Source organism: Nannobrachium achirus, assembly GCF_963921795.1.
Source record: "Nannobrachium achirus genome assembly, chromosome: 6".
Classification (NCBI taxonomy): domain Eukaryota; kingdom Metazoa; phylum Chordata; class Actinopteri; order Myctophiformes; family Myctophidae; genus Nannobrachium; species Nannobrachium achirus.
This window is the reverse complement of record NC_137815.1, coordinates 66,588,835-66,612,818: the sequence shown is the minus strand read 5'-3', so window position 1 is coordinate 66,612,818 and position 23,984 is coordinate 66,588,835. Positions and strand designations below refer to the sequence as shown.

Genomic DNA, 23,984 nt, shown 5'->3' with positions numbered 1-23,984 from the left:
AATGCTTACCACCAGTATCATCACTGTCATCATCATCTTCAACATCATCACTTCACAAACAAATGATTCTTATTTTGTTGTTTTCTCAAGAACGTTGTCTTTCTTTTTAAAGAACACTATGACCCAAAGTGTCTTGTGTCCGTGCATGTGTCCGTGTGTCCGTGTGTGTGTGTGTGTGTGTGTGTGTGTGTGTGTGTGTGTGTGTGTGCGCGCGCGCACACACGTGCGTGCGTATATTTGCTCTTTATACTCATTGCTATTTCAGTTAGAATGAGTAATACCTGTTGGCCAGAAGTCACTGTTGAAGTCCCAGAATGCTTTGCTTCAGTAGGCTACTACCATGTGGTGGGCTGTAAAGCATAAGAGGGACGAAAAATAAACTATAATCATTTTTTTTTTTTTTTATTTTTTTTTTTCCCATCCAGGGGGAAGGAGACCAGACATCTCCAACGATCACTCTTTTTCCTTCTCCTTTCTCTTCCTCCGTCTCTCATTGTGATGGAGGGATGCCGTTAGATCACAAGGTCATTGTAGTTGACATATTTCTTCTTTGCCGCTGGACCTGGAAGGGAGAGATAATGGATCCACAATGAGCTTGTATGAGATAATACATTGGCTATTATCTGGGATTGAGCGAGAGATTTGGTAGAGCGTGAAAAGACTGTATTGAGTACGTACATTATAAGTACGTTTTACCAATAGAGAGAGAGAGAGAGAGAGAGAGAGAGGGACTCTTGAGTGAAAGTGCTTGACTGTTAAATTGGCATTTGAGGTGGAAGGAGTGATGGACTGATAATAACCCTTTCAAACCCTGCCAAACCAGACTTTTCTCATTAAAACGTTCACAGCATTTCATGGACATCCATGTTCCTGTACCCACTGTAGAGTAGAACGCCTGCTCATCCTTACCAAACCCATGGCCAAATGTTGCTTTCAGTCATTTCAGGAAATACAATCATGGTAGGGGATTGCTTTTACTGGACCTTGAAGCTCAACACAAATTGAGCTAAATTCAGGTTAGAATTCATCTGCAGGGTTAGTGGTTAGAATGTCCACTGTGTTGTCTCATTTCTGTCACGCATTCCTATCGTAGCAAATTACTGGTGGTTAAGGGAGAACAGTGTACCAGTATGACACCTACGGGCGAAAAGCACCATATGTCTTGGCCACATATGGATTATGTTAGTGTGGTTCTCCTAACAGGGCATCATCTGGGATACAATCCCTTTTATGCCCATATATGGAGATCCCTAACAGAATCCCTCTAATGCCCATATATGGAGATTGGAGATCCCTGCTCTGAATTATCACAGTGTCAGGCGTTACACGTATACATACATACGATCAAGCTGTGACGGTTCTCATAGTAAACTTGCTCCCTACGGTCGCAAATGACGAAGAGTTCTAACATAACTATTTGTTCTTAAAGGTGTTATGTAAGCAATGTGTTTAGTTAATTATGATGGTAGCTGACCCTATTTTGATGTCATGATTGTGAATTGGGTTAGGCTTTTTTTGTTTGTAGACAGTAATTGCTCCACAGCCATGTTAAAGTAAAAAGTTACATCTAAAGGAGTCGAGTGACGTCTCTACTCTTTTACGGCTCTCCCTTCCCCCCTCACCGGCGGGCGACCACTTAGTGGCCCCCTCACACACACCCCACCATGTCCAATGACGGACGACTTCAAGTGGAATCCCCATCATCAATCAGGGCCAGAAGATGAAATGGGAAATGACATATTATGCATATTAGGTGCTGACAGCGTCGTCATTGAACCTGACTTTTCCATAATGGCATTGTATTCATACAGGAAGCAGTCAATTACTGCTCTGACAGGGCCAGGTATTGGCGTAGCTACAATTGGGGAAATTAACAGGCCGTGTCATTTGATGTGACAGGCTCTGGTTGACTGCTGGGTGCACAAGAAAATATTTAGGGGTAAAACATGGGGTTTTGGCTTGAGTTAGGATCAATATTATGTATCTTCATTGTATGCAAAAGATGTAAAAAAAACATCCTCCAGAGAAAAATATAAAACTCAATTGCCCGGGACTAAGGGAGTGTTCGTCTAATACTTAAGGTGGGTATAGTCCATAGCGAGGGGGGGTTCTCAAATAATAATTTGATTGTCAGGGGGGACCATGACTTTTTTATTTTGGCTGGAGGGGGGTCCATGCAACTTTAATTTGTTGAATTTTGTATTAAAAAATGTTTTCTTTTGTTATTTTTCATACGTTTTTACTCCCCTATATTTATCAAGTTCCCCCTGATGGACTTGGTATATTCCGCTTCTGTAAATCTCCCCACAAGAAACACATTCATTGGGCGCAGTCGGCGACTCGGCGGCAGTCGGCGCTGACAGCGCAGTGCTTCGAGTTTGTGTTGCATTCTACAAAAGTGATTGTGAAGCGAACAGAAGAACCAACACAGGGCTTTACACACGAGTGCTGCAGTATATCCTATACGTATATTAATTAGGCCTACTTTAAACCATACAGCTTTTGGTAGGCTGTATAATAACTTGAATAATATGAATGCCATATTAATTTCGTATCTGCATTGCCAGGGTGGCATTGCGCACTAGGCTAAAATACCCTATAGCCTATAACGTTCTCTACAATAAGTAATTGTAGATGATAGTTATATCTATCAAATATGGTTTTATATAGCAAATCAATGTCGGGAAATGTCCATTTTGGGAGCGCACTGCATGGCGCACTGGTAGATCAGCCAACGTTATACATCTTTAGATGTAAAAGGGACACAATACAGTCCATGGAAGTGGGGCTTTCCAAGGAAGAGGTGATCTCTCTCTCGCTCTGTTCCAAATCATGTCCAAATGGAGACGCTTCATGCGCGGAGCGCAGAGACACACACAGAGAGAGAGAGAGAGAGAGAGAGAGAGAGAGAGAGAGAGAGAGAGAGAGAGAGAGAGAGAGATACGTTATCTTGCTAAAGTAGTTGCTGTTTGGTTTATTGCAAGATTTTGCGAGTCTGCTGGCCGCCGCTCGTTTTATTTTTTGATCGCCGTTTCCGACCGCAGGTAAATAGGGTACCCTGCTTGGTCACCGCCTGGTTACATTGTGGTTGAACTTGAAGAATTAATATTCACAGGGAGATGGAGGATGCATTATTAGTCAGCTTGGATACATACATGTCCCGTGGACAGACGTGGACTAAGCAAGGCTTGTTGCGGTTGACAAAGTGGAGCAAACGTATCCTATATGCAAGAATGTTGCAACTTCTTCCCTCCCATAATTCGCACGGACTACCGAATTATGTATGAGAATGTGGCCTGAGACTGAAATGTATAAGCAGTCATATCTGTCAAATATTGTTAGTTCAAGGCAATAACAAGGCTTTCGGCAGGGAAGGAGGTATAGGAGAAACAGCTTGGTTTTAAACTATGATTTTAGATTTTATATCATGGAAAATAGTTCACAGTTGCTCAATCTTTCTTTTGTTTTGAGTGTTGTGGAACCAAATGGACCCTTTCTGTATTAGTTGAGTACAAAGAGACCCACATTTAATCCCAAAAGCTTTCTTGTGGTCCTTTTAGTTGATCTTGTATCAATGAACTGTACTGTTCTGTACCCTCAATCAATCAATCAATTGTCAAATAGGGTGCTATATTGTGTGTGTGTGTGTGTGTGTGTGTGTGTGTGTGTGTGTGTGTGTGTGTGTGTGTGTGTGTGTGTGTGTGTGTGTGTGTGTGTGTATGTATATATATATATAGTTTATTGGGGAGGGGGGGCCATGCATTTTCTTCAAGTCACGCAGGGGGGATCACCAAAGAAAATCTGAAGGTTGGGGGGGGGGGGGGGCAAGGACATTTTTTTAAAAGTTACAATCTGTCAACCAGCCCCCCCTAGTGGATAATAAACGTACACTCCCTAATGGCTAACTAATACTAAGTCATACAACCATGCCACTCGCTGAAAATACCTCACATTTTCAGTGATGCCATGGTTAGATGACAAAGTTTAAAGGTGCGTTCGAACCTGAAGCTGTTTCTTTTTTTCTATCGCTTGCCTTTGGTCCACGTTGGTAAACAAAAAAAAATGCTCCTTCGCGACGCGAACCCAGGAAAACGAGAGACATTCCAGGAAAAACAACCCCCCGACTGGCTGTCAGGACGCAATGGGTGGAGTCAGGGGTAAGTTCGCAGCGTTCGCGCCACCCTGTTTGGATTGTTTGCGCCCCGTCGCGGCTCGTCTCGTCTTTGCATTCACTTTGTATATAATCACGCACCGCACAAACTATCCAGATTTTAACGCACCATAAGTCAGTTTGTACTAGCCTAGTGTTGCTCATAGTAATTCCTCACTGCGTATCGGATATTAGTCTGGACTCGCGAGCAGAATTTTCATTTCCAAGGGGTGGGTTAAAAAAATGTCTCTGGAGACACTTGGTTAGACCAGACCAATGCTGGGCACTGATTGTTCCCCCAAATTTTGGGGGAGAGGAAATGGATTCACAATTGAGCGGGGCCAGACCCATATTCACCAAGGGCTTTTTTCCCAGGCGGATTGGTCTGGTTCCAGGCTAAGTTTGTACAACCATGACGACTGGTGACACGGAGGGGGGAAAACAGACCCCAGTCCAGGTTACATTTGGTCTCTGATGTTTCACTGAATTACATTTCCATCTTGTTTCCTCAAAATCAGGCTTCAACAGCACGTAGCAAGAGATCTGGATGTTCTAAAGTCACCCAGGAAGGGAATATTATAGACAGTCCACCTGTGGAAAGACTTAGGGTGTGGGGTGGCCGGTGGGGGATCTGGGGATTACTGAGAATGGCAGTTGAGATATTGAAGTGTTGGTTTTAAGTTACTCTTTGAGAGTGCCTATATGAGTTTAAGGAATATATTGGAGCCTTTGTTGTGCAGGGAATCCACTTTAGGAGAGAAGGCAGCAAAGCATAGGCCTTATGAGGGCAGAATGAGAGAGATTTAGCTTTGTAAAGAGTCTGAGGCCAGATGGAGCTGTGAGAGATAGGAGGCTTTGTTGTCATATATCAGCTTCTTGGAGCAAAGAAGGGAAAGAAAGCAAATAGATACAAAGAAACGATGGATGAATACTCAAGGGGTGAAAAAGCCAGGTGAGGAAGGGAAAGAGCAAGGAGCAACAAGAGAGAGAGCGAGAAAGAGGGAGAATGAGAAAAAGAAAAAGGTGAGATGGAGAAAATAGAGAAAGAGAGGCAGTGAGACGCACCAAAGTGAAATTGAGACCCTTGGGGGAAAAAAGGAAAGAGATTCTAGATTGGGTCAGGAGAGAGCGACAGCAAGGAGATGAGCGAGAATGAAATCAAGTGAGAAATGGAGTTAGGGATCTGCGGAGCAGGAGGGGATGGATCCGTTGGTCCAGTCCAACAGATGGCCCTAGTGCTCTTCTGGGACTCATGGCAAGTCTGCCAGCAGCATGGCTACTGCTTGCTATGTGTAGCGTGAACCATGCTGAGTGGTGGGTGGGAGGAAACCCTGTAATGTGGAGGATAACATGCTAGCGATTCCCCGCAAAGACAAAACTGTACTGATTGATGAGCTCTGATCATCAAAACCCACTGCAGAACACCTCGTAGGGATGTTGGGGAAAATCGAAATTGTTGAAAAAAAAAAAAAAAAGTATATATTTTTTATTTGTATTTTAAAAAGAGAAAAAAATAATAATTTGTATATATAAAATGTCTCTTTTTAATAGCTTGTATACACGATTATTGTACAATTGGCAGATTGTTGATAGATTGACAGTATTGACATTGGTTTTTCAGTTAATACGGTACGGCCACTTGTACATGCTTCTTTTACATAAAAGCATGAATATATTAATCTATTCTTTTAATAGCAGAGTAAGTAGTAGAAGATGAATGTGTTCTTACCTCTGATAAATTATGACATTAGCCTGTGAGGGAGGAGAAAAACATTATTTGGTGAGTTATCCCTCACAGTGGCAAACACTCTAGACCAGGGGTCTTCAACGTTTTCAGGCCAGGGACCCCCAAACTGATGGGGAGATGGAACAGGGACCCCCTACCACCTCGTAGGGTGGGGGGGGGTCGGGGCTACGACATATTTTTTATTTTAAACATGTACAAGTTACAGCGAGCAGGGTGGGCCGTACCACTACCATTTCTAAACATACTACTTATTAACTGAGAACCAATGTCAATAATATCAACAATCTGTCAATTGCATAGTAATCATGTATTCAAGCTATTCAAAATGGATAGAATCATGATTTATTTTTTAACATGTGAAAAAAAATGTGAAAAAAAAGAAAAAAAAACATTTTTTGAAACATTTTTTTTTTTTTAAGCAATAATTTCGCGGACCCCCTGCTGTACCTCCGCGGACCCCCTGGGGGTCGCGGACCCCCTGTTGAAGACCCCTGCTCTAGACTGAGAGCTGGCAATTTGATCACGCAGCCATGCAATTTGAATTTGTGAACTTCTGTGAGCATTCAAGTATGTGTGACAGTTCTTCCCTTTTGTGATTTAATTCACAGTGTTTGTGATACGGAGGTGATGTGAGAGGTGTGTTTGTTCTCTCAGTCATATGCAGTAGCAGTGCAGTCGTGCGGCTGCAGCGAGAAGCAGGAGCAGCTGGTGCAGAAATCAATGTCTGTTTTCTGCTGTGAGTTCAAACACACACAGTAAGAAGCCACTGATGGTCTCAGAAGAATCACTGATCCTGCTGTCATTTTCTGTTACAGCGGGGAGCGAGGCTGAACATGACACCCTGAAGTGGTTTTGGTGGAGAAGCACCCCAGCGAGCCATGATTCTGTTAAAATGTCTCCTCGTCTGTAGACTCACAGAAAGCAGGATTGGATTCCACATAACAGATGTGTTTAGGTATCTACAGCATTAACCTCGCGTCACCGGGCTTTCGCGGGGGAAAGCCTGGTGCTCGTTTACTAAACAGGTCGTTTGATCTGGTCTAGACCGGATGGCTTCCTAGACTGGATGGCAGAAGCGGCGTTGCTTTGTTTTGGTACCCCGTTTGTTTCCCCAATCCCTATCTAAATGCCAGAGGAGTGTAGTCTTGCCAGTCGCTGCGAGTTGGACTAAAAGATGGATATACCAAACTAGCTGTTAAAAAAAGAAGCAAAACTACGCCGCATCAAGGGCTTTATTGGGTAGGTACTAAAATGATGTCATTGAGCGCTGGGAATTGTTTTGGGTTAAAATGATTCCGTTTTGATGTTTCCGGCCAAATGACGTAGGACGCCATCCGCTCCCGACCTGATCAAAAGCCCGAAATTGGAGACGATCCCAGGCTAGTATCTATGGATGTACTGAAAGTAGATATCTGAAAGTGTTTATCCAACTTGTTGCGAAGAGATGCCACAGAAATGATACTCCTGTGACAAATCCATGTTTCAAAACAGGAAACATCTGAACACATTAATTAAAGCCTTGGTGTCAGGTGCGTAGGAGGACGTTGTACAATAGCAGTCTGCTCCAACATAGCCGACTATCTTTAGCTTGCACTTACTCCTTCACACAGGTCTCCTTTCACAGAGGTCGTGCGCAATTATGCATCGATTCAGAAGATAAACGTCAAGCGATGCTGTGAGAGATTCTTTTGGCTACGGATAACTATAATTTTTATTTCGTTTTTTTCTTTTGAAGACCTTGAATAATGTTTTGAAGAGCACGCTACACACACCGTGCTAATTCTCAGAGTCTTCCTATGCATACATTCCAACTAAAGCTCATTTGAAATCTCTTCAAATGCCTGTGTGGAGCTGCCTTTGATAAGAAATAGCTTGCATGACATTTGGAAGTGTTTGATGATAGGAGAGTCATTCCAGCGATTGAGCATGCATGTGAAAATAAACAGAGCATACTCTATGATACGGAACAATGTGTGAAGGTGGGCAGCATTCATTGGCCGGGGCTTGATGAGTGGAAGCTTCCATTGCATCAAGGGCTTCCCACAACAACGGATAGGTTTCCCAGACAAAGTCCTCAAAACGTTTATCAAATGCTTGCACGTACGGCCGTACGCACGTCACACACGTGCGTCAGTGTGTGTGTGTGTGTGTGTGTGTGTGTGTGTGTGTGTGTGTGTGTGTGTGTGTGTGTGTGTGTGTGTGTGTGTGTGTGCGTGCGTAGGCCTATAGTGCAAATGTAAAGAGACAAATTTCAAATCGAAAGTCTGAGTTCAGGAAACCAATCACGTGGATCTTTTAGAGTGCATATCGTTGTTGTCGGGTGGAAACCTTGTATGTCCAAAAGTGTTTGTTTTGTATAAGTGACGATATACCTTCTTTGCAGTATCCAAGCAAGCAATATCCTTTCCATGGCCAATCACATTTTAAAACAATCAATCCAGGAAGTATAGCAAATAATCTGTAGTTTGGCGATTGAAAGAGTAAAATGCTTCATTAATTTTCCATTTATTTTTAATTCAAAAAAGTAATAGCATTCACTTTGCTTTCTGCATCATTGGATTCGGACATAAAATAAAATGGATTCATTGTATATAAGTTACGCATATCATTTGGCATTAAGAAAACCTCAAAAGTACACTTCCTGGATTTGACTGAATAATGTCTGAATAATGAATGGATGATGTCATTCACCTTTCCATTTCCTATCCTTACATGCATACGTATACTCAGGGGTGTCGCACCAAGTTCTGGGCCCTGGGTACAAGGATTCACTCACATTTTGTGCTTTAACTATTGAAAATAGCAGATATACAAGCTCACAGCGCGGCACCGAGTGCCATGCTGCGAGCTTGCAGATCTGCTATTTTTTGAAAATCGTGAAAATGTGTGCAAGTCTTTGAATATTTCAAATCCTTCTAAGGTTTTTTGAAAAAAGCCTGTTTCTATGTCAGTGGTGATCAAACATTTCATGTGAAGGACCCCCAATATGATACGTATTTGGCCACAGACCCCCATCTCAAAATATTTAGTTCCAGGGACCCCCCAGAAGCAAAATTTGTGTTACAAATGTTCACTTAAAAAGTACATAATTGTATTCAAAGATTTGCACACATTTTCACGACTTTCAAAAAAAAAAAAAAAAAAAAGAAGAAAGAAAAAGAAAAAAATAGCAGATCTACAAGCTTGCAGCACGGCACTCGGTGCCGTGCTGTGAGCTTGTATATCTGCTATTTTTCAATAGCTAAAGTATAAAACAATTAAGGTCCCTCCACCTTGGGCCCTAGTAACTCAGTCCCATGCACTCCCCCCCCCCACCCCCCCTTGTGACACCCCTGCATACGTATACTTACTGTTTGGGTCGATGTTTTCACACAGCTCCGTCTTGGCCTCGCCGTTGGGTCTGTCGCCAGGCTTGTGGGAGAGGCGCGACATCATGGTGGCCGCCGTGACCACGGCCTTGAAGGAGCGCTTCCTCTTCTGGACGTTGAGCTCCGGGTGGAAGATGATGACGTAGACCTTGGGCATGTAGAGCATGCCCAGCGCCACCGAGGCGCTCAGGTTCATGCTGATGGTCAGCGTGGTGGTCTGGATGTACAGCTGTCAGGAGCAGGAGACACCAAGGGGAAGGAAGAAGAAGGTGAGAGTTGAGGTGGGCAGAGAAGTATGTTAGGTACTGTATTAATGGCTGAGGAGACCCAACGAGAGGACTAGGGGGGGGGAAGAGAGTATTTCGTCACTGTCTGGCCAAAACCTCTTAACTCCATTTTTGAGGTTTTTGATTTTTTTGGCATAAATCAGGGCTATTGAACGCCCTTATGTCTGTGTGTTGGTTAAAATAATATTGAACCATTGAAAAGTAGTAAAAAGCCCTTTGGTCAATGAACCCACCCACCCACCCAGTTCCGTTCACACTACACATAGCAAGCAGTAGCCGTGCTGGCAGCCATGAGTTCCGGAATGAACATTTTGGAGGTTTCGGCCCAACAGCAGAGATTTGTAAAATGTCATTTGTAAGGGACCGTTCACAGTGTTAAACATAAATGCCTCAATTTCATGTAGTGTACCATTTAGTTAATTCAGGTAACTCTATAAAGAAATATCTGACCAGACCACAAACAATCACACCACCTTTTTTGTGTGTGTGTGTGTGTGTGTGTGTGTGTGTGTGTGTGTGTGTGTGTGTGTGTGTGTGTGTGTGTGTGTGTGTGTGTGTGTGTGCGTGCGTGTGTGTTGACTGTTGCCATACTTATTTTTTTTTTCTTTCTAGACTTGCCCCTGTGTGTACCTTATCTCAGCCCAGTGCAGAAAGAACAATGGCAGCCCGCTGCGGCGCGGCATTAATGTTTCATGCAATGTGTGTTTTGCAGGTTGCTGTCAAAGCCATGGCCTCGTGAACCCAATAGCAGGCTAAATATCGCCTGGACTGAATGCATAAACAAGGCTTTTGGCCGATGCTATAATGGTGTCCCCAGAGCAGGTCTCACAGAGTTCATCCCCCACGGTCTTTATGTGTTACAGCTGCCCTGTGAACACCTGACGCATGATACTTTATGTCAGGAGTCTTCAACAGGGGGTCCGGGACCCCTTGGGGGTCCTCAGAGTTACTACATGGGGTCCTCCAAATTTTTGTGTGACTTTTTTTCTCCTTTTTTATATGAACCACTTGAACTTGTTATTCTGACTTTAGCCAAAAATAGTACAGACAACTTCAATATGTCGTCATGGCATCAGGCCAGTTGGATAATAACTATAGATAATCCTGCGACGCGTTGTGAGCTTGTCGATTGTCTATTTTCAAACATTTTGCACTTTTACTTTTGGTACTCGAAGTACATTTTGATACCAGTACTTTTGTACTTTTACTCAATTATATGTTGAAATCCAGACTCTTACTTTTAACAGAATATTTCTACATTGCAGTATTGATACTTTTTACTCAAAACATTTAAGTACTTTTTCTACCACTGTTTTGAACTCCCAAGGCAGTCATAGGTCTTAAAGCTATACTGTGTAAGTTGCTAAACTAGTGGTCAGTAGCGGTATTGCTTTTTCCGGCCGTTTTTCGCCCGGAGTCGTCGCGGACCACCGCCACGGACCACCGGAGCGGCGCCGCAAACCACCGCGACCGATACGAATCCGTGGAGGTGTAGAACGCATGGTAGAACGTAATTTTCTGGCCAGGATTTGGGGATTAAGAGGTTAAGAATCCTTCACCATGCTAAACACTGTAGCTGAGCAAGGCTACTTCCTGAAGACACGGCAGATAAGCTGTGATTGGCCGGTAGTGTATCATGTGTGTATGATCCGCGATGTGATTGGCCAACGTATAGATGACGTTATTTTTCCGCAAAAACCGGACCCCGGCCAGGATCATAGAAAACATATAAAGAGATTAAGGCTCTAGAAGCTGAAAATAACGGAGTGGGTGTTCTAAAACTTTAGCGATTTAACAGTTAGGACAATTTTAAGATTTGTTTTATAAAAAAGGTTACATGGTATAACTTTAATGTTGAACGAATGAAATTAAGAGAAAAGTTTAATTTGCCTCTCCGACCGTTGGCCACTCAACAAATTGGCCATTGGAGACGAGTAGTACGGGACAACATGTATCTACTGCAGGCAGCCACTTTAAAAGTCACATGAATACTTCAAAAGCATGCAACAAATGCCTATAATGCACCGTGCACAAATTACCCAAGGTTAAGAAAAACAAGCAATGCTTTCTGGAGGTGCACATACATATAGACACACAAAATGCATATTGTGCACGCTCGCAGACACACACACACACCGACAAGCATGGACCAGCACGCACGCACGCACGCACGCACACACACAAACATCTATTAGGAAAGGGGGGTCCACTCGCATTTTTTCACCACCTATTTTTTTCTGAATCCTTAAAGGGTATATTTTAAGATTCTGCCAGATAACAGGCTGAAATATCGTTCCTGTATACTACAATATTCAGGAAAAAAGACCCCCCCAAAAAAAATCTTCTTTAAGTACCATGTGAGGGGTCTAACTAGGGGTTTTTCATGATTCTGGATCCAAGAATGGACCCCAAAAAACTGTAAAAAGTTGACTCAAAAACACCATAGTTTTGTGGGGCCGTTTTTAGCACAAGGAATGTTTTTCGTGCAAAACAAATGCTTGCAATGGATTCAGAGTTAGACCCCTCACATGCTACTTAAAGAAGATTTTTTTTCCTGCATAGGAATGGGTAGGTGCAAGAAATCATTAAAAATTAACCCCTTGGGATGATATGTCAGCCTGGCATACCTGGCAGAATCTTTAAATATACCCTTTAAGGATTAAGAAAAAACAGGTGGCGGAAAAAATCCACCCTATGCGCGTGCCATGTACCCCCATTTCCTACTAGACCAATCTACTCCTTATCCTGGAGGGATAGACAGGCTTGCATAGAATAGAGGTGATATAACAGCACAACAAGGAGAGTGTGTAAAGCAGAGTTCCAGTTGGTTATCACTGCCAGATAAGAACCAGAGGTCCTTCTCTGTCTGATAAGTGCTTGATAAGATGACATAACACTCGTCACATAGCTGACACACTACCAAAGACAGCACATTAATTGGGCTTAAAGTAATCAGGCCTGGAGATCTTTTAATCTGCATGTTCACTTGAGCGCATGCTAGTGCGGGTGTTGTGTGTTCGCTTGGATGTACTGTATGTACCTGCAATATCCATTTACCGTAAATCTAGTGCATTCTGCTTAAGTGTGTGTGTGTGTGTGTGTGTGCGTGCGTGCGTGCGTGCGTGCATGTGTGGGTGTTTTTGTATAAAATTGTGCGTGCGTGGGTGGGTGTGTTTGTATAAAATTGTGCGTGCATGCGTGGGTGTGTTTGTATAAAATTGTGCATGCGTGGGTGGGTGTGTTTGTGTCAAATATAATCTCCGTCCCCGGGCTTTGGCTTGGTGAAGATAATAATCTAATCAAATCTAATCATAATTGTCAAGTCCCTCATATATGGTCCCAGTTGCTGCCGATCCCAGACTGCTGGAGGGAGCAGACGACCACATGCCTCCTCTTATCTGACACACATATTCTCAGAGAGTTTCTCACCAATGCCAGCATATCAAGAAGCAACAGCTTGTGATATCCCCATTTATGTGAATAACTGAGGATGGTATACAGGTCAGGTGGGCACTAAGGGCATCTGGGCACCTCAATGTAAAATTGGCTATTTTGTCCAAAATGTAAAAAAAATGTAGATGGTCTTAGTTATCATACATGCTGTGAACATGTATGATACATCATTATCAGACTTCATTTTATCCTTCAACTTCTTGTTTATGCCCCACAATGACTGGATATAAGTTTTTTAAACGTTTTTGACAAAATAGCCAATTTACATGAGGTGCCCAGATGTCCCTATTGCCCAGGTGACCTGTTACCATAACGGAGACACATACTAACAGCAACTAACTACCACCATGACTGGAGTTGACAACCAGTTTAGAAAACTCGCAAAAGTCTGGATTTGAAAACCATCCAACACTGATTTCCCCCTGCTATCCTGTACAAACTGAGCTGCAGTGCAAAACCACGGATATCTGTCGACATCCCTGGGTTGTGCCAGTGGAAAAAAAACTGAAAGATGAGAGAAAATCTGTCATGTCCAGAGAATACCGCCTCGTGGAACTTGCAACAGAAGTGACTTTGAACTGATTTCAAAGGAAAACGAAGCAGTCTCATTAGCTACCTGATGAGCGAGGTAGTTTGCATGTCATTGTTTTATTGTCTTTTCCATGAGCTTCATGGCACGTTGAGCTCAGTGGGGAGTAGGGGAGTGGGCATAAACAAAGTCTATTAATTAGTTCCTTAGGATTTCCCTAAATAGGGGGAAGGACTCATCATTACTCCAGTCTCGGCATGGTGACAGGTTTGGTGTAGGCTGAGAAAAACACCGGCAGTCAGTCAGTGCACCAACCACAGTTACACTTTGTTTGTAGCCTAGTTTGTTTACTACAACTTGCCAGGAAACAGATCGAGACAGAGTGAGCTCTATAGAGTGCTGCCCTGTTATATTTGGATTATGGTGTGCAAAACAAATACAGCGTTGAGGAAATAAATACATAAAAACTCTGCTTTCTGATTTGCCATGCCCCACAGGCATTGACACTAAGGCTTGCCCACCTGCCCCCGGCAGGTAAATAAAACGTCAGGGCAGGTGAAGTTGGCTTTCAGGTTGCCCGACAGGGCAAGTGCTCATTTGAGAGGGGACACAAATGTCTATAAACATGAGATATCTGTCTAAACACCTGAACGTGGCCAGTGCGCTGTGTCTTCTGGTCTGTGGAATGTAAAATAAGAGCACTATTTACCTATAATGTGCTGTTTTTACTGTTGCTACATTTAAGAAATAAAAAATAACAAGTGTGAACCCATAGACATATTCAATCATAGCTAAAGTATTTGGTATTTGGATTTGGAGGTATTGAGGTATGACATTTTATCTCACAGGCCCAGAAAGTAAAGAAATAAGTGTTAAATTGAGCGGTAATTAAAATCATACCTATCATTTTATAAAGGACGATTTACTTTTCGGGCAAGTGGGCATTACCTTCGGGCAAGTAGAACATGACCTGTACTTGCCCGATGGGCAAGTGCCTCTGAGACCTTAGTGTCAACCCCTGCCCCATTCCTTAGTGTTTGTCATTTTGGTATTGTGTTTTCTATTCCATGGGTCTTCGACAGGGGGTCCGGGACCCCTAGGGGGTCCTCAGAGTTACTACAGGGGGTCCTTCAAATCTTTGTGTGATAGAAACCTTTTTTCTCCTTTTTAATATTAACCACTTGAACCCTAACGTCCATTCTGAGAACTTTAGCCAAAAATAGCAGATCTACAAGCTCAGCTATTTTCGGCAAAGATGTTTGGTGTAGAGGGGAAAAAGGAGCAGACTAAGTACAGAGTGAAAGGTCAAGTTTATTATAGCCTATTGACGGTTCAAGTGGTTAAATATCTGAAAACACAAATTGACATGAATCCAAAATACACTGATCATTTGCTGTCAAACGATGGAACTATATGGAATCTGGGGGTCCCTGCTTCATCTCTCTCTCAGCTAAGGGGTCCTTGGCCTGAAAACGTTGAAGACCCCTGTTCTATTCTATTCTATTCTATTCTATTCTATTCTATTCTATCACAAAGCAGACCCACTACTGGCTTAAATCAGTTGGTTTAAAGTAATTTTATACTGTATACAAACCTGGAACAGTATACTGATAAACCGTTTAGCCAGAAAATAATACTCAGTTCCCATCCCCTCACTTTCTAAAGACGGAGGCCAGAAATGGCATCCGGTCGGTGGGCCTGGTCTCCTTTGACAAGGGATTGGGAGCCAGACAGCCAGCGATGGGCGGTACTTGTTTTTAACCCATTATGCTTTAACTATTAAAAAATAGCAGATATACTAAGCTAGCTTGTAGATCTGCTATTTTTGAAAAATCGTGAAATATTTTCGCAAATCTTTGAATATGTCTTTTTAAAAGTGAACATTTGTAACTCAAACATTTGCTTCTGTGGGGTCCCTGATTGATAATATTTTGAGACGGGGGTCCGCGGCCAAATACATGTAATTCTGGTGGTCCTTGACATGAAAAAGTTTGAGAACCACTGATTTAGAAGAAGGATTTAGAAGACATTTATAGAATCGGGTCAACATATTCAAAGACTTGCACAAATGTTCATGATTTTTCAAAAATAGCAGATCTACAAGCTCCCAGCGAGGAATATATATTTACCATACAGATAACCTAGAGGGCTCAGAACTGAATGTATCAAATATGATGCAAAAGGCGGTAGGGTAAGTGATTTCATTTACATTTCAGTTTTCATGGAGGTGACAGGCGGGGGCCTTCCTCCAATCATGATCAAGTGGGGGCAGGCCTTGGTGTGCATAAGGCCCACCCCCACTCGACCGTGATTGGAGGAAGTCTCAACTCTATCCTGACTGGAGGAAAACCTGTCTCCTCCACCAAAACTGAAACTGCTTTTTTCTATAAGGCTGAAGTCCAAATATGGACCAAACACTCTATAGTAGTATTATCAGAACATAGGACCATTTTGTTATTATTTGAATTAGATTAAATCACTTACCCTACCTTTAACATACTGAGCACTATGTGAGGTATGAGGTAATAGAACCAGACTGCAAGAAGGCCTTTCCATGCAGCAAAATCTCCTACATTAAGCGAAAAAGAGAACGTGTCACAGCAGTTGAGGCCAGCTACTGTACTGTACTATATGTGGTGAGACCACTGTTATAAATGACGATGCTCCGCTAACTCCCCAACCCCCTTAGAGCAAATGTGGCTCATCTGTCTCAGCAAAAGCACAGCAAGGTGTCTGGCAGCAAGGACTGAGCCCAAGTTGAGCAAAATGGGCTTAAATGACTGCCGATTGTCTCTGTGTAATTGAGGGTTCATTTAAAGTGTTTCCCAGTTACAAGCATATTTCATTCTTCAAAACATTATTCAGAAGGTGACAATACAGACTGCTCTTGTTTATTTTTGGCAACCAACACAATAGCATAAATTTGACCCTTAACTAAATTACAACAATTATGTAACAGCAGGAACTTCCCAGCAGGAAGTGCAACATTAAGCTCTGCTGGGTGCGCACAAATTATGAGGAATAAAAAAAAAAGCCAAGACAGTTGAGCACTGCTTGAAAGCTACATGAGAAATAGTTGTGAGCTGGTGTTGCAAACCAGAAATAGACACGTCCCGTTGCTTGCAATTGCAACTCTCAGGGAATCAATCAGGGTGGCTGTTCTACTTTACATTGTCTGGGATGAAGGAGGCATGCCGTTGTCTTTGCAGCATCAAAGCCAGGCAAGGTAGGTACAGTATGTTAACAAACCTAGTGAAAATAGCAGATCTACAAGCACACAACACATCGCATGCAAGGCATTGTGTGCTTGCCTTGTAGATTGGCTATTGTCACAATTGTTTAAAATAAAATAAAAAAAAAGGAAAGGTTTTGGACATACAAGGTTTCCACCTGACAACAACGATAAGACCATATATAGGCAATAAATATTAGGCCAATAAGGAAGAGCTGTTCCCCTGCAGTTGTCATTAATGGCTCCTAGTTCCCCTCCTAATGGCTGCAGAAACATTCCATTCAAGTGAATGAGGTAATGGCCAGACTTTACACTTGATTCTATTAGCTTAGTATTAGTATTAGTTTTCATGTTTTCAATCGTTAGTTACTTTAAAGTATTTGGTTCAATTATCATGATATGAGTTTAATAAATTATGGTCCCATTATTTATGATAAACTAGGGTATGCTTCTAGGGATTCTACTGGTTCTACCGAGTGAAGACCTGCCCTTGCTGCTCTTCTAAGTATGGATGGTCATCAGAACCTGCTGACATGTTGATGACGTACTGTACACCTGCTGAGGGGCATAAATATGAGAGACACAGACAGACAGACACATGGAGACATCTTGTGCATTGCATTGTAAAAGAATGGAGTTTTAATGTGCACAGCTAATGTGACACAGCACAAAAGTGACACATAGTTCAGCCAATCTATGAAGCTGATGGGTTGGGTTGGCCAATAAGGGATGCCGATGCCAACTGCCTAAGAAAATGTCGGTAAAAAATATATAAATATAGGAAAATAAAATACAGTTGCCTGGCACAACGCTTCAATCATTCCCCTCTGATGCTATCAGGACCAGGGCTTTTCCTCTCCTCAAGATGATCAAGAGATTTAGACACATATTTAAATCTTCCAGGCCCAGCCTGCAGTTCCATTGCTAAAATTAGAAAGCGCATCATTAAAATCAAAGATATCAAACCTAGAGTAGAATTAGCCAATTCAACATCAGGCCTCTCAGTAAGGAAACACACTTCTGTCCTAGTTCTACATAATCATGGACTTGATTCCCTTCAAATCAAAGCCAACTCATCCAGCATCCAGTATACATTCAAGCAAGTAGAGGCAAAACTAAAGTAGAATGTTTAGCTACAATTACATTCTCTCACAACACCTCTCACAAACATAGCCACCTCGTCAAACAAACCTGAAATTGTTGCGCTGTCCACATTTTAAACATGTCCCTCTTTGAACCGCATGTATTTCAATTTAACTTGTTTACTGCCAATTAAATATGCCTTCTTTGGGTTTTCCCTGCCATAAATCTCCATAGACTTCCATGTAATTTATAGTGCACAGATCATGCACGCCCATGCACAGATCATGCACCATGTTTGTGCAGGCTGTTTTTCTTTTTTTTTGTGTGTGTGTGTGTGTGTGTGTGTATGTATGTAGTGCGTGCGTGCATGCGTCCGTCCGTCCGTCCGTCCGTGCGTGTGTGTGTGTGTGTGTGTGTGTGTGTACAGAGAAGGAGCGCATCCACGAGTTGTCTGTGTGAAGATCTACCAGGGGGGGCAAGGGGGGGACAACTCGACACAAACACTCTGACATTAATCAGTCCTCTCGTCATAACCAACGTTTCTTTCGTGTTTCTACGGTTAACTTTTTACCTCAAGAACAACACTTTGACTATAGCAGCAGTTTGGCACAGCCAAACTTGATATTCCGTCCTCATCCTCCTCCTCCTCCACAGACTTCATTAGGCAGCAAAAACAACCAATCCTTCCTTGTCTGGTACGGCGGCATTCCTTATTAACTCTTTGAAACGGCAGAACCAAAGTTATAAATAATAACGTCTTCTAATGAGTTTCTCTAACTGCGCGGCAACTGCATGTTTAAGCAATTAAGCAATCCATTATTGATATTTATGAATTATTATCCAATATAAATATCCAGGTCTAATATACAGGTAAGGCCCATTAATACAAACTGTACAATTGCCAAGAGGATGCAGCACATCATGCTCTGATAGACATCTGGCTCTCGGCAGGAGAGGAGAGGAGAGGAGAGGAGAGCGACAAATGAAGTTGTAACAAGGGAGTGGAGAGGATCGAAGGAAGAACAGAACAGAGCGGAGCAATAGGCTAGAAACTGAGTGGAGATGAGGAGAAACAAGAGGAAAAAGATGGATAGGAGAGAGCAGAGCAGAAAGGAAAACAACATGGAACATCAGCCACCAATCTGACGAGGAAACTGCAGTCAAGAGTTGAAAGAACGTGTATCCTAGCTCTGAGGGAGAGTGTTTCAATTATGAACAAAGCAGACAGCTGTGTGTGTGTGTGTGTGTGTGTGTGTGTGTGTGTGTGTGTGTGTGTGTGTGTGTGTGTGTGTGTGTGTGTGTGTGTGTGTGTGCGCGCGCGCACACGTGCGTGCGTGTGTGTGTGTGTGTGTGCGTGCGTGTGCGCGTGAGTGTGAGTGTGAGTGTGCGCGCGCACACTACACATAAATCCTTAGGAAAACAGAGATGTTTGATCTGGATGGGGATATTCAGCAGACTTCACTGGCCTTTATGGGTCCACTTGGTTCCATTTGCACACTCTCATGGTTAAATTTTACTGTGTACCACGGCTGTTACGAACATTCCGGGGGAGTTAAAAATCCCACGTATGCATGGGGACACCCATAGGCATTTTGGCTTATACATGGAGATCTTGAGAACCCTACTGTATATATGGAGATTATCCCTTGTGTCACAGGGTCACAGCTATGAAGGGTTTGTTCAGCTGCAGCTCTTTAAAGGGCCAAACCACTTTGGTAGACGTGTGGGTTGTGTAGTTACCTTGCAAAGGCGGCTCCAGGGGGGCTAGAGGGGGCTTTCTTTAGCCCCCCCATCCCACAAACCCAATTGTGATGAAAGATATTGAAGGAATACATAAATTAAATATACAACATGAATAAGTGAAAGACAATTGACTGACTTCTATGTAAACCATACTATAAAATCATACTTTTTATGCTCACAAAAACTCTGCCTACAGTCCGTTGATTTGGAGCTGGAAACTGCCAATGATCTGGTCTGTTCAGTCCCTGGTATTAAAATGGGCGGCATACCGGCCGGCATAACCATTAACAAACCAGATGTCACTATGACTCAGACATATTCATAAACAAACCCAATATGCCCTATAGGCATGTCACTATAAAGTCCTACTATTTCTTGTCACATACGTCCATTGGTGTATGCGAAATGTGTTCTCCGCAGTTGACCCATGTCTTGGAGCGGTGAGTCGCAGCCATGCCACACACAGGAATATTTTTTTTTGTTGATCTATGCCCATATTTGGTGATGTACATAAATGGGGCCGACCAACTTCAAACTTGGTTTGCGCAGCGGAAGGACCAATATATTTGCATGCCAGTATATGGCCAAACATACTAATGAAATCAGGGATCTGTTTTGTCTGTGCATGTTGTGGCGGGTCATTTGAGCCTGTGCAATACTGTAAATTGGATTTAGTAGACGGTAGAGAATAGAAAGGACTAGACAGCAGGCACTTGAGGAGAGACCAGTAAATGAAAAGTCACATATTTGATCCCAACAAGACACTGATCCCACAAGACACTGCTTCCCACAATTTACTCATAGCCATACTCAATGGCTAAAGTCTAATTACAATATCTGACTGTCCGCTAAATGTCCAAAAGGTCAAATTAATGTCACACTGCCGTCCTATTTTGGGGAAAAAAACGGTCCCCTCTGCATAAGGTGACCGCCTCCCTTCGGTTGGGGACAACATATTGCAAATGGATCCCCCCCTCCTCCCCCTCCCGCCAGGTGACGTAATAAGATTGTCCCTGCCTACTTTTGGAGTGTAAATGTTGCTGTCTCGATAGTCATAATTATGTGGGACACGGCGGTCGTCCCGGGCGGGCTCTAAGTGCCGTAAAGTGGCTGTCACCAGCAGACACTTATTGGCCCTGCCTGGCCCGTGTGCTGTGTGGCGTAAGGCAGTCATCCCAGAGGTGCTCTCTGCCACTCGCTTGATAAATGATGGCTTCTCATGGTCCTTTCTAATGAGGCTCCCTCAGGACACAACCCAGCAGCAGACACCTTGCCAGGCTCAATAATACCTTCCACAACATTTATTCTACCTGTGTGTGTGTGTGTGTGTGTGTGTGTGTGTGTGTGTGTGTGTGTGTGTGTGTGTGTGTGTGTGTGTGTGTGTGTGTGTGTGTTTGTTTGTGTGTGTGTGTGTGTGTGTGTGTGTGTGTGTGTGTGTGTGTGTGTGTGTGTGTGTGTGTGTGTGTGTGTGTGTGTGTGTGTGTGTGTGTGTGTGTGTGTGTGTGTGTGTGTGTGTGTGTGTCGCCAGTGATGGAAGAAGTGCTCACATGTTGTACTTATGTAAAAGTATCAATGTAACAAAAGTAAAAGTACTCATCATTCAGAATGTCCCATTTCACAAGTTAGAAATTATACTAGGCAGGATTTCAGAAAAGGTGCTTATTTAAAGTCTTGAAGGCAAATTGTGTTAAATTTATGGCATACATGTTTCCTAGGGGTATTAAAGTGTGCTGAATCCAAATCTGCTGTATGCCCAGCTCAAAGATGTCCGCTAAGCCCTCGAATTGATTAGAAACGGCTTAAAATGAATGTATAAATTGTCATATTGGTGATTATTTTTCCAACCAACTTTATCACGGAGTGACGTCATCCAATGGGAAAGACACAGAGTGACCCCTGATGACGTCATCATCACCATCAATAAGTGCGCTCTAATATGACCATAAAGGGTGATGTCATAATATTCAGGCATAGTGTATATAAGGGCCATGTCTGAATGGCAGCATGTCGGAAATTGGAAGTGGACCCCACTAGCTTCACATGACACTTTGTCCAGACTATAAGTGGGCCAATTTCCATGATTGGTCACGTTTCACTTCACTATAATCAGGCACAAACCTCTAGTAATTACAATGTTGGTTTGAGCCGCACTCACATAGCAACATTTTTCAGGAAACTGTTAGGATTTAGAAGACATAATCTGCCTCAGGTAATAAGTCATTTCAACACTGCATAATATTCACATTGTGTGTGGGTGTAATCATGTCAGTTTAGCCACATAAACCATCTTCCTTAGTTGCCTGGGATCCACCAGGCCTCTGTACTGGTATGGATGGATCGAAATGTCATCACGCAGTGACATCACAACATTGTCATCACAACCAATGAACTTTAACGTCCAATAAACCAAATGCCATTCAACAACTATTCCAACTAATTCAACTGACTTTTAACAACCTGTAGATTTGTTTGACTGATTCGCGGTGCTGCTGGTGTGTGAGATGTTTCTCTGGACAATAGATCTGAAAGGAATACCTAAGGATCCCTACCATGCTGCTGTGGTAGTCAGACACAAGATGTATGCATTTGGAGGAGTCAACAGCTACAAGAACAACAGGGATCAGATTGAAGTCCACATCTTCAACACAGTGTCTTTGCGTTGGAGGAAGTTGCCCCCAGTGACAAATGGAAGAGGACGATGTCCCATTGAGGTTCCCTCCGGGCGCTATGGCCACACAGCTGTGCTGGTAGAAGAGATTGCCTACATCTGGGGAGGATGGTATCCTTACTGCAATGTACTTTATGCCTTTGATGTTGACACCCACAGCTGGTTCAAACCCAATATTTCTGGGTCTATTCCAGAAGCAAGGAGGTGGCACTCTGTCTGTGTCCTGGAGAAGGTCATGTATGTGTATGGAGGAACCACCCAGCTGACTGAAGAATATACTAATGACATGTACAAGTTGAACACCAGCACAATGGTCTGGTCTTTAATTAACACCAGGGGAACTCCACCGCCTGCTTCATCACTTCACTCTGCCACCATCATTGGAACAAAGATATTTGTATTTGGGGGCTGGGGGAGCCAGGGGAATTTAAACAACAATACTGTGTTTGACACAGAGACCAACTGCTGGCTGAAGACACCTTCTGCACAGCTTCTACCAGAAGAACGTTCAAGTCATTCAGCCTTTGCCTACAATGGAGAGCTGTACGTATTTGGCGGCTGGAATGGTAAACAGCACTTCAATGATCTGTGGAATTTCAGTCCAGAGACCCTTTCCTGGAAGCAGGTTGAGGCCAAGGGGAAAGACCCCTGTAGGATGCGTGGGATGGGCTGTTGCATGGTGGGAGATCGTATCATCATCTTTGGAGGATACACAGCATACTATACAATGTCTGATAACCTGTACATCTTAGATTTAAGTCCTAGCCTGAAGACGTTATGCAAGCTATCAGTTATTCATTATGGTCTGGATAAGTCTGAACTCCCAAATGACATCAGGTGGGAACTGGCAACCATGACTACCAACAGCAACAGAGCAAAATGACAGCCCCACACCACACACATGCAGACCATGTCTAAGCAAACACACACACACACACACACACACACACACACACACACACACACACACACACACACACACACACACACACACACACACACACACACACACACACACACACACACAAGCATGAAAGTGGCTTGGAAGCCGATTGGCACTTTTTGGTTTCAGCATAGTGGTGGCCGCCATCATTAAATGGTCCATTTTGAGGGCTTAGCGGCCATTTTTGAGCTGGTCATACAGTAGATTTGGATTCAGCACGCCTTAATACCCCTAGGAAACATGTATGCCATAAAGTAACACTATTTGCCTTCTGGGTTAAGATTTTTGGAAAACTGACCTATATTAAATGTATAAAACATCTTTTGTAAGTAGCTGATTTACAAGCTTGTGAATCTGCTATTTTCAAAAGGCCGAAAGACAACAAACGCAAAGGGAGAAGTAGCCGATCAGAGCGCTTTGCTTGGCCCAGTGGATGCGAAATTTTGATTTTAAAAACTCACTCGTTGATTCACTCGTACAACAAAATGTGTTTTACTTGGAAAAAAATGCTTCTCGGGTCAAATATTATTATGCGATTAAAATGCGATTAATTGCGATTAATTAATTACAAAGCCTGTAATTAATTCAATACATTTTTTTTATCGCATCCCAGCCCTAATATATATATATATATATATATACTCAAGTAAAGTAAAAAATACCCCAAGTAATGTAAAAATACAGCATGAGTAAGTGTACTTAGTTACCTTACACTGTTGTGTGTCGCTGTGTGTGCTATACAGTATTGAACAGCGTTAAAACGTATATGTTTTATACTAAA

The 23,984-nt window shown here is 42.9% G+C and overlaps 1 protein-coding gene across 1 annotated transcript in view; it reads right to left on the bottom strand.

Annotated features, from left to right (window-relative positions):
• Positions 1-512: 512 nt before the first annotated feature.
• The window catches only part of LOC308287454 (metabotropic glutamate receptor 7-like), a gene marked incomplete at both ends in the record, with an annotated part of 249,076 nt that continues 225,604 nt past the window's right edge, over positions 513-23,984 (bottom strand). Inside the window, 2 exons of the mRNA XM_080728627.1 lie at positions 513-562; positions 9,248-9,494. Coding sequence (XP_080584753.1) covers positions 513-562; positions 9,248-9,494 — 297 coding nt within the window. The remainder of the gene's footprint in view (positions 563-9,247; positions 9,495-23,984) is intronic.